This window comes from Cannabis sativa, chromosome 5 (assembly GCF_029168945.1).
Source record: "Cannabis sativa cultivar Pink pepper isolate KNU-18-1 chromosome 5, ASM2916894v1, whole genome shotgun sequence".
NCBI lineage: Eukaryota > Viridiplantae > Streptophyta > Magnoliopsida > Rosales > Cannabaceae > Cannabis > Cannabis sativa.
Genome location: NC_083605.1, coordinates 34,320,578 through 34,332,664, shown reverse-complemented (window position 1 = coordinate 34,332,664; position 12,087 = coordinate 34,320,578). Strand labels below are relative to the sequence as shown.

General features: G+C 37.7%; 1 protein-coding gene across 1 annotated transcript; it reads right to left on the bottom strand.

The window, feature by feature from the left end:
• Window positions 1-1,157: 1,157 nt before the first annotated feature.
• Window positions 1,158-8,283, bottom strand: LOC115715791 (molybdenum cofactor sulfurase). The gene is made up of 2 exons (XM_030644463.2): window positions 7,440-8,283; window positions 1,158-2,186 (listed from the first exon to the last, which is right to left on the bottom strand). The coding sequence occupies exons 1-2, from the start codon at window positions 8,281-8,283 to the stop codon at window positions 1,288-1,290; spliced, it is 1,743 nt and encodes a 580-aa protein (XP_030500323.2). The 3' UTR covers window positions 1,158-1,287.
• Between the last annotated feature and the right edge of the window lie 3,804 nt (window positions 8,284-12,087).

The window sequence follows — 12,087 nt, the reverse complement described above, 5'->3', positions numbered from 1 at the left end:
CTTGGAGACATTTTGTTGAGCATTTGGTGAGTACAATACAATTAAGTGATTTTAAAAGGACCATGGTTCCTTATTCAGCACCCGAATTTTATCCCCTTCGCATCCAAAAGCTATATGGAACATATCACCCTTGTGTTTAGTAATTGTAACTAGAAATCTCCCCTTTCAATGGCCTGGCATCTGATCAATAAAATTTAGTTTATACACGGTTCTCTCAGTAAGAACTCGAGCCAGAAGTACGTGCACAGGACGTGAGTAAACATTATCAAGCAAGGAGACAGTAGCACTCTTCTCTTCAGTGAGTGAGAGATGCATTCAAAGAATCTATTAGTGAGTTCATAGAACACACTTTGTCGTAATAGAGAAGGATCAACTTGAAGAAAACTGAAAACTAAATACAAACAAACCCAAAAAACTGAAGGGAACACGAACCAACCCAGAAAACCGAATCAAACAGTTAAAAAGTCGAAAAAAACAAATATAAAGAAACCAACTGATACAGATCCAAAATCGGGCACATATATTTACTTATGAATGTTTTTTTTTTTTTTTGACAATAATTGGTTTGAATTCTTAAATGATAAAAAATTAGTGTAAAGTATGATATTTATTGTAATCATAAACATAATCTAATGGTACTTCCGTATAAAAAAAAAAAAAAAAAAAAAAAAAAAAAAAAAAGACTTATTATATCGGGTAAATACCATTTTAGACCATGTGTTTTGCAAAAGTTACAGATTAGACCCTGTGTTTTGTTAAATGACAAAAAGGACCCTGTATTTTCTAAAATAGTAAAAATAGGACCCTGAGCTTAATTTTTGATAACTTTTTTTTAATACAACTAACTTGAAGACAATGCTTAATACGAACAGATACAAAAAATGTAAACAGTTTTGTCATATAGCACTTTTAAATCGGATTATAATTAAACTTTATTTTGACAAAAAATCAATTCAGGGTCCTATTTGTACTATTTTAGAAAATAGAGGGTCCATTTTGTCATTTAATAAAACACAGGGTCCAATTGGTAACTTTTGTAAAACAGAGGGTCCAAAATAGTATTTACCCTATTATATCTCTACAAAATATGTAATAAAGGAATGATAATCGTTGTAAAAATAGTATAGGCTATAGATATAATATTCCACGACTCCATGTAATGAAGCAAAATATATTTTTTTTTCATGAAAGTGAGAGAAAATAATCCTTAAACCAATGATGATACTAATCTAATAATAACTGAAAAAAAGAATAAAAGAATTAATTAACTTAACTCAAATCAACATTTCAAACTTCGATTGTAGTTTGATTAAGAGCCAAGTATCTCCACCTCTCCTTCTCCACATAATCGGCGTCCAAAAACCTGGAAACAAAACCCCAAAGCCTGAAAATATCATCAAAATTGGTGATCAGCCCAATACTAGCCATAACTACAGAAACAATCCCACATCGCTCGCGTTTATTATCTCTACACTTGTTCACAACAAAACTCATCTTCTCTAGCCCCATTTCCCTCTCTTCATCAACCTTATCATCAAACCAAAAATTCTGAAGAACTCCGCAGCTCAAAGAAATGTTGTTACGGTCAGCAAGCTTCTGAACCAGGGTCGGGTCAACCTTCTCTCCTTTCCAGTCAAACACATTGAATGCCAGGCTGGGTCCTCTGTTGTATCCGATTTTGGGGCCATAGATTCTGATCAAGGAATGCCCATCTTCTGAATTGGGATGTTTCAATCTACTCAATGCATTCACTAGCCAATTGATTAAGATTCTTGCTCTGGTGCTTATCAAAACTAGTCCCAATGAATCTGCATGATCCAAACCCCTACACTCACCATCATCATTATCATCATCAATTTCCGACAATTTCGATTTTAAAGAAGCATCTTTTCTTAATGGGTTTTCTACAAGGCTCACTATGCCGACAGTTGAGCCCCGTGTCGAGTCTTCTAGCATCGAACAAGTTGTTTTCTTGACAAACAAACACCCGAACCCAGATGGGTTTTCCCCAAATACTTTGAAGAATGAGCATATTAGAAAATCTGGTTGGAACAGAGAGAGCCCTAAGGTTTCCATGTCTTTGGGTCCTAAAGCACAAGCGTCGAGCAAAACATGCCAACTATTCTCTCTAGCAATACTCATCCATTGATATGAGTATCGAGAGCCAGTCATTCTCGATTGAAGTGTGATAGAGAGAATGAAACTCATTTTATTATATGTGTAATGCTTTTACACGGCTATATGCCAAAAGAATAGAATGTTAAATACAACAAAGGTATATATAGGAAAAGGAAGCATCTGCCCTAGACAATTGGGCCGAGAATAAGGCCCAGTGGGCCAGCCAATAACTTTAATACCCTCCCCTCAAGATGAACTATATATATTTTTTAAGTTCATTTTGGTTACAATTGATTGGAAATAGCTTGGTAGAAGGGGCTTGGTAAGTATATCAGCAATGTTGTTTTTTGTAGTGACATGAATGAGCTTTAGTGTGCCTTCTTGGATCTTCTCTCGGACGACATGGCAGTCAATCTCTATGTGCTTGGTGCGTTCATGAAAGACGGGATTCTCGGAGATATGAATGGCGGCAGTGTTGTCGCAGTATAGGATGGCGGGATCTTTGTGAAAAATGCCAAAATCGCGAAGAAGTGCCAAAAACCAAGTGATCTCACATGTGGCATGAGCCATAGCCCGGTATTCAGCTTCAGCAGAAGAGCGGGAAACTGTTGACTGCTTTTTAGATTTCCAAGAGATGAGAGATCTGCCAAGAAAAACACAGTAGCCAGAGACAGACCTTCTAGTGTCACTGCAAGAGGCCCAATCAGCATCTGAAAAAAATTTGAGGTGAAAGTCTTTGCTAGACATATCAGTTTCAGCATGAGCAGATAGATTAGTAGAAGATGCTGAGTAAAAGAATAGTCCTTGACCAGAGGTACCCTTGAGATATTGTAATATTCTGTGGGCAGCAGTGAGGTGGGGAACCCTTGGATTGGATAGGAATTGACTTAACTTGTTTACGGCGAATGAGATATCAGGCCGTGTAATAGTTAAGTAAAGGAGTTTACCAATAAGGCTACGATAGGTTTTGGGATTGTCTAATGGTTTTCCAACATCGGATGAGAGCCTAATGTTGGATTCCATTGGGGTAGAGACAGAAGATGCTCCTAAAAAACCTGTGTCAGTTAAAAGTTGAAGGGTAAAAGGGCGTTGAGAGACAGATATTCCGGAGGAAGAACGACCTATCTCCAATCCCAAAAAAAAACGTAACGGACCCAGGTCTTTAAGTTGAAACACAGAGTTAAGTTGCTGTTTAAAATCAGAAACAGCATCATCATTGTTAGATGTAATTACAATGTCATCAACGTATATTAGAAGGGCAAGAAAAAGACCTTTATCATTTTTGATGAACAAAGTGTGATCAGAAAGGGACTGGGTGAAACCAGTGGATAGAAGGTAATTGCTGAGTTTCGAGTACCATTGTCTAGAGGCTTGTTTCAAGCCATAGAGACTTTTGGTTAACTTACAAACAGCATTTGGGGGAATTTGTCCCTTGGGTTTATACCCTTTTGGTAGTGTCATATAGACAGTTTCATTTAAATCGCCATGAAGAAAGGCATTGTTTATATCAAGTTGGTACAGAGACCAATTGTTAATGGCCGCAATGGCAAGCATAAGTTTTAAGGTATTAAACTTTGCAACAGGAGCAAAGGTGTGAAGATAATCAATACCTTGTTTTTGGTTGAAGCCTTTGGCAACTAGTCGAGCTTTACAGCGATCAACAGAACCATCAGCATTGTATTTTATTTTGTATACCCATTTACAGCCAATAGCATAGTGACCATCAGGAAGGGTCACAACTATCCAAGTATCATTGGCTTCTAGAGCATCAGTTTCAGTGTCCATAGCTTGTCGCCATATAGGATCTTTTGCTGCCATTTTGTAGCTGGTGGGTTCTACAATTGTATGAGCAGCGAGAACAGCGGCTCGAAAGGGCTGTGTCAACCTATTGTAAGACAAATGTTTATTAATAGGGTGAGCAGTAGAAGAAGCAGTAGTAGTATTGCAAATATAATCAGAAAGACGTTTTGGTTTAGATAAAAGTCTTCCCATTGTTGAAGTGATAGGAGGAGACTTAGACATGTTCTTAGGTGTGGAGGGAACTTCATCGTGAGTAATAGTGGTGACAGGTAAACTGTTAGAGGATGAAGTTCCATTAGATTTGGGAACATGTGGAATGTCCTCAGAGGAGGTATGTGAATGTCCTGTAGAGGGAATTAAAGAGAGTGAGAATAATTCATTTATAGATGTTGGAGATGTAGTGTTAGCAAGAGGAAAAATATCTTCATGAAAGTAAACATCTCTAGATTGAATGATCTCTTGAGTTTCAATATTTAAAAGGTTATAAGCTTTCATACCAGGGGGGTAACCTATAAAAGTATAAGGTTGAGATCTCGGAGAAAACTTGTGCCGTTTGGTTTCTAATGTCGAGGCAAAAGCAAGACAACCAAAGACTTTGAGATGAGTATAATTGGGAGCTTTGTTATATAGTATCTCAAAAGAAGTTTTCTTGTTAAGTAATTTGGATGGAGTACGATTTATGAGATAAACAGCAGTATTAATAACATGACTCCAATAAGGTAAAGATAAATGAGATTGGAATAATAAGGCTCTACCAACATTTAATATGTGTTGATGTTTTCGCTCAACTACAGAATTTTGTTGAGGACGGCCAACACAAGAATTGTTGATTGAGATTCCCTTAGTGGCGTAGAAGGCTGTTAGATTGAGCTCTTTAGCATTGTCACATCGAACAGCTTTAATGTTGACTGAAAATTGAGTGGCGATAAGAGCAAAAAATTGGGGAATAATGAAAGAAACATCAGATTTGCAAGTGAGCATGTAAACCCAAGTATAGCGAGAAAAATCATCAACAATTGTTAAGAAATAGCGATAACCTTCAATACTACTAATATGAAAAGGACCCCATATATCAAGATGTATTAAATCAAAAGCAGAATTAGCAAAGTTATTACTAGATGGAAAAGGAAGACGCCTTTGTTTAGCAAAATGACATATAGAGCACATAAAATTGATAGGTTTATCACAAAATTGCAAACTATTGTTTAACATAGTAGAAATGTTCATAGAAGGATGTCCAAGGCGGAAATGCCAGGGATCCTTCAAATTACATGCAGTGTTTGCAAAAACAGAAATATCCGTAGTAAGAAGACGATGATCTTGTTCAAAGAAAAACAGTTGTCCAACTTTCTTAGCTGTCCCAATCGTAAAAGTCAGGGAGGGATCCTGAACCAAACATTGATCAAAAGTGAAAGTAACTTTGTTAGGACAATGTTCAAGATAAGCATTAACCGAAAATAAATTGAATTTAAATTGAGGAATATACAAGACATTCGTTAAGACAATTTGGTCGGAAATTTTAACAGTTCCCGTTTTGTTGATATGAATCTGATGACCATTAGGTAAAGTGACCAAGTTAGCAACATTAGTTTTATTTAAAGATGTAAAACAATGAAGAGAGTGACAAATATGATGAGTAGCACCACTATCTACAATCCATAAAAAAAGGGGAAAAGAGTTGTTATTACCGAAGACGTTTGAGACCACAGGAAGGTTTTCACTGGTGGAGGGGGCGCCTTGGATTTGTTGATTGAGAAGAGAGATCAGCTGTTGACTGAGCTGGATTTGTGAAGAGCCAGCCGCGGAGGGTCCGAGTGGGAGTCACCGTGGCTTGATTAGCCCGAGCGGTGGTGGTGGTCTTTTTCTTGTCTCCATATCCGGAGGAAAACCGTGTAGGAAATAGCATTTGTCAACAAGGTGACCGGTTTGAGACAGTTGGAACAAGTTGGTCGGGGTTTCTTGTTTCGAGATGGTTGGTTGGGGTTGGGTTTGGCCGAAGTAGCAGCAACAACACCGGTATTGCCAAGGCAGCGTTGTCGTTCTTGTTGAACGACCATGGAAAACACCTTGGATAAAGAAGGTAATGGCTCGTAAAGCAAAATCTGAGCCCGAATACCCCAGTAAGACTCATTGAGACCAATCAAGAATTGAATAGTCTGGTCCCTTGTATAGTAGTCTTGAACCTTTTGCATTGCGCCGCAAGTACAACCACAAGTGCATGGAATATTAGGTTGATATTCGTTGAGCTCGTCCCAAAGAGCTTGCAACTGAGTAAAATATGTGGTGACGGAATTATCACCCTGTTTGACATTTCCAACAGCGGTTTTAAGCTGTAAGATGCGGGGACCATTGCTTTGGTTAAAGCGGTCATGGAGGTTGGACCACATCTCACTGGCAGTAGTTTTGAACATGATACTTGCAGCGATCTCACGAGATACAGACTGAAGAATCCATGACATAACCATATTGTTGCAAATGTCCCAAGCAGATCGAGAATGATCATTAAGAGGAGGACGGGGTATGGTGCCTTCAATGAAGGGGGTTTTGTTTTTGGCAGCAATATTGATAGAGGCTGCACGCTTCCATGACTGGAAATTTTCTTGACCAGTCAAGAGAAATGAAGCAATGAGATTGTTTGGGTGATCTCCAGTTCCTAGATAAAGCGGAGTACGCTCATCATGAGAAGGTCGATCAAAAACGGCACGAGATAGGCCGTGATTAACATTAAACATAGAGTTATCATTAAAAGATACATGGCTCGGATGTTCAAGATTAGGAATATTACCACCAAGGAGGACATGGTTCGGTCCGAATGCATTGTGGTGATTCTGCTGGCCGAAGGTTGGCTGGCCAAAGATAGGTGCAGGGACCGCGGTGGTGCCGGAAAAAGTGGCCGTCGTCGGTTGAACCGTCGGGGTGGTGGTGGTGGCGGAAAAATGCGGAAGCGGATTATAAGGTGAAGGTGCCGAGAAAGATGGGGCCGGCGTCGTGGTGGAGAAGATCGGAACAGTAGAGGGTGGTCCGATCGTTCCACTAATGGGGAGATCGGCACCGTTGCCGGAGCCAAAAACGCCAGAAGTGGGAGGATCGGACCGGGGAAGGGGAGCTGCGATCGTGTCCGACGAAGAAGGAGCAGTCGGAGCTGCGATCGGACCAGGCGGCGGAGCTTCGACGTCGGCGATGATGGTTTCGGCGGTGGAGAGTTCGTGGCCGGAGACAGAGGTAGGTTCGGAGAGGGAGGCGGCAGCCATGGAGTGTCTTGTTCTTGGAGCCATGAAGAAGAAGGAAGGAAGGAAAGGATGTGAAGAAAATGGAGGCTAGGGTTTGGGGTTAACTTCTGATACCATGATAGAGAGAATGAAACTCATTTTATTATATGTGTAATGCTTTTACACGGCTATATGCCAAAAGAATAGAATGTTAAATACAACAAAGGTATATATAGGAAAAGGAAGCATCTGCCCTAGACAATTGGGCCGAGAATAAGGCCCAGTGGGCCAGCCAATAACTTTAATAAAGTGGGAAAACGAACAACCCCTTGTTGTTTTTATTACCTCTCATTAATAACATCTTCCTTAGTTGTTTGGTTTGGAGTTTCATATGGGGCCAGGAGAATTCGGCCGAGTTGACTCGGGCACCTTTTCTCTTTGAGCTTTCAACCATGGATTCTACTGCCTCGCTTTTGTAATCGTACACACTGAGAAGATTTCGATTGGTCTGAAAAGGGTATGAATCTGCAAGGAGTTTGAAAGCAGAGGACTGATTGGATGTGAATACCATGAAGTAATCATCTTCTGAAACGTTCATAAAAGCCATGATTCTCTTTCTTAATTTGACTTCTAGCTCTTGTTCTTGGCTCAACACGGCTCTGCTAATTACCATCTGTGATTTCAAGCTCAATGGTTTGTAACAGATATCAAAGAAGTGGGATTCATAAAAGTCCGATAACATAGGAGTATGACTCGAAGAGGAAGCCATAGTAGGATCAAAACGACGTCGTTGTTGTTGTGAATATGAGAAAAGGCCAATTCCAATGTAATCAAGACAGGCATGGGTCTGTAGATGGTTATATTCATGGGATCGAAGTTGATCAGTTCGGTGAGTTTGAGAGTAGTGAGGAAAAGCTTTAATGAAGTAAGAAAACGATTCCTTTAAACCAGGAAGAGACTCGTGGTTTGTGAAATATGGAGTAATGTTGGGTAGAGAAGAAAGTGCTGCCATGGTGAAATGGTACTGAGATGTTGAGGCAGTAGTCATGGTCGAGCTTGAACTGGCTGGTGATTTAGGAGATTGAACGAAACTTGGTGCCCTGCAACAGCCATGGAAGCAAGCTTCTGAGGTTTCACCAGTGCAAGGAGAGCTCATTTTCTTGTTCCCTTCTTTCTTTTAACTTTACTCCCAACTTATTTATTATGAATGTGAAAAGACTAAAGAGTGTTGTCCAAAGTATGGTATCTTATAAATGGTGGCCTTTTACTAAATAGTTAGCTGTTTTTTTTTTTATAATAAATTAAATAAAAATGTAAAACACAATATTAAATTACATTAATAATGTGGTATAGATTTTTGGTTGACTGCCATTTATAACACAATATTAATTAGTTGAAGATACTGTTTGGGTTTGTGTTTTTAGTTTGCCTATTTTTGCTAATTATGCTCAATGAGCATGATTTGTATGTAGTAGATTATGTCTAATTTACTAATTAATAGAATTTCTATTTATTTTAGAAGAAAAAAAATGTGGTGTAGCTTAGTAGTTTTATGCTTTTTTTTTCTGAAAAAAAAAATCCAAAGTTCAAATCCTTCCCATTTCCAAATAAAAAAATAAAAAAAAATGACATCAATAATAAAATGAATATGAATAAATCATTTATTTATTTATTTTGCTAAACCCACAACTCATTTATTATGAATATGAATAAAGCATTTTTTCTTCTTATTATATTTTATTTTATTGTATTGTGTATTTTTGCATTGGTGTTCGGATGAACCCATTCAAAAATAAGATGTCCTGGTCAACCGGGGGTTGAGGACAGGTTGCATTCAAGGGCTTCACATTATCTTTCTATTAATTATATGGGTCAGCAAAGAAGTAATTAAGGAAAGTAAGAATGTGATATGGATATCTTTTTAGTATTTTTATATTAAATAGTTAAGTTTAATTTTCAGTTATAAATAAATAGTTAAGTTTAATCTTTGACGGTAATAATATTTAAGTTATAATTCAGAAACTTTTATAAATACCTAACTGTTAAGTATTAAGTAAATTGTCACGTGACAATTCCTGATTGGTCCAAGTCATTAAATTTTTATTTTTTAAAAAAAATTAATTTAAATATACCAATAAGAAAATGACACGTGGATAATGACTTCATATTTAACAGTTAGGTACCTTCAGAGTTTCAAAAATATAACTTAGGTATTATTATCGCCAAAAATTAAATTTAGGTATTTATTTGCAACTGGGAGTTAAACTTAGGTATTTATGCCGCAAATTACTCTTTAAATTAATGTTTATTATTGGAATAAAAAAGAATGCCACAAAAGAATGTCATAGATCTTTAATATCTTCTCTTTCTTCCCATTAGAATATTTTAGAACAAAAAGTACTAAAAATAATGTGAAAGAAAAATAAAATAAAATAATATATTTTTAAATGATGTGAAAGTTTCTGACACTCTTAAAGTATAATAGGCACAAGAAGCTCAAAGGTATAAAGTGAATATCATTGTAACGAAATTTATTATAAAGAGCCATGAAACTTTAAAGAACTTTAATTATTACATTTAAGCCAACTTGTGGCCTTCGCCCCCTCTCTCCCCTTATCTATTTATTTGGGCGACTGAGATCTTATCTAGACTTCTTGAAAATGTCTTGGAAATAGTAGTATCAGGGGCATTAACATTTCCCATGGTGGACCTATTCTGTCCCATATATTTTTTGCGAATGACTTAATCTTGGTGGAAAGGGCCCCTCTGGCAAAAGTTAAAGGCTACTGGAATTGCATGGAGAAGTTTTGTTCTTGGTCAAGGAAACAGGTTAATAAACTTAAATCTTCCATTTTTAGTAGGAATACCCCAAATAACCTGAAACAAGGGATTTGTGATACATTGGGTATTGGAGGACTAGAAGAAAATGTCAATTATTTGGGGCTACCCTTATTTTGATCTAGACAAAAGGATGCTAATTTCAATTTTGTTGTAGAGAACCTCATCTCGAACTTGCAAGGATGGAAGGAAAAAACCCTTTCGAAAGTGGGGCATGCTACTTTGATCAAATATATGGGTCTGTCCTTGCCTATGTATGTGATGCAAACCACTAAGCTCTCAAGTAGACTTGTCTCTAGGATTGATGGTTTAGTGCGTGACATTTGGTGGGGTTTTGAGAAAGGGAACGGAGGACTCTGGTTGAATGTCTGGGATAAAATTTGCCTCCCAAAATCCAAAGGTGGACTTGGTTTTTACAAAACCAAGTAGATGAATACGGCCTTCCTTGTTAAGTGGGGGTGGAACTTATTGTGTGGGAGTCAGACTCTGTGCTGTAAAATTCTGAGTGCAAAATATCTAAAAGGAAAAGAGTTTCTGAATTGTAAGTTCAAGAACTGTGATTCTAGGTTTTAGAAGAATGTGGTCAAAGCTAGTAAGATTTTGAGAGAAGGAGCTTGTAATGTGGTGAATGATGGCAGGGATACTAATATTTGGGAGGATCCATGGGTAGCTCATGGTAAATCTTTCTACCCTAAGTCCAGTGGGCACCCAGAGTTTGGTCTGAGAAAGGTGGTCGACCTCGTGACTGCCACAAGTGATTGGGACATTCAGAAATTGAATTGCTTCTTTGATAGAGATACTATTTCTGCTATCCTGATAGGGGGAAGACCCTCAGATCAAGGAAAAGATAAATAAATCTGGACAAAAGAGTGTAATGGGATTTTCTCATGCAAGTCGGCCTATCTTACTCAAGCATTACATAGAGCTCCACACTGTGAGGTTGTCCCCTCTACGTGGAATAAGCTCTAGAACAGTAAAATCTTAGAGAGGCATAAGATCCTTTGGTGGTGTATTTTTTTCCAAGGCCCTTTCGATCAGGACTATTCTTAGTAAGGGATTAAAGGTTGAGGATGTTACATGCCCTTTCTGTTGGGTGGAAGAGGAATCTCTAAAGCAGTTTTTTCTTAAATGCAATCTGGCTTTCTGTTTATGGAAATCTTTACCGTGGGTATCTTTGCAGTGGTCAATTCAGGAATCCGTATCTAGTACTTGGTCAAATTTATTTGGAGTCTCAATAACAGGGGCATCAACATTAACGAGGTCTTTATCTATGCTTCTGTTGTTGTTGATACTATACGGTGAGCCTGAAATTAAAAGGCACATAAGCATAAGATGGTTAACTTGAATCAGTGTTTTGACTCTATTTGATGTTCTTATGCTTAATTACGAGCTACTCTAATCCCCACTCCTTCTCCTATCTGGGTGGAGGATTGGCGTCCTCTTCCTCCTGATTGGATCAAACTGAACTGTGATGTCAAAGTGAGATCAGAACGCTCATGTATAGCAGTTGTTGCTAGAAACCATTTGGGTGAGGTCATCTGGGTGAGCACGATGGACTTGGATTTTTCGAATGCTCTTTGTGGAGAGGCGACAACTTGTTACTTGGCGATTGATTTGGCAAAGCTCAAAGGTTACAAGTTCATCATTATGGAGAACAACTCAAAGATAGTAATTAACTCTCTCAATCGCAAGGAGATGTGCTGGAAGATTGAAAACTATTCCTCTTTTTGCCTTAAGCTTTCCACTGATCTTTTTGGCTGTGTTTTTTCTTGTATTTCCCGTTCTTGTAATTTTATTGTCCATAATATAGTAAAGTGAGCCTTTACCCATAAACAATATAATAACTTGCGTGCAAATTCCAACCAACTTATTTTGTAATGACCTTGAGATCTAATGTTTGATCATATATATAGTAAATTAATAATATTACGACTGTAAGATTTATTTTTATTTTTTGATCACAATGAGCCATTATAAAATAGATGGTTGAGCATTTTATTGTTGTTGATCAATATATTTTCTTACATTATTTTTTGCTTTTATTTTGTATGAAAAGTATTTATCGAACCTTGCCAAATATTTTATCGAAATTTTTTGTAGTAGGCAAAGTCATTTTGGTAGA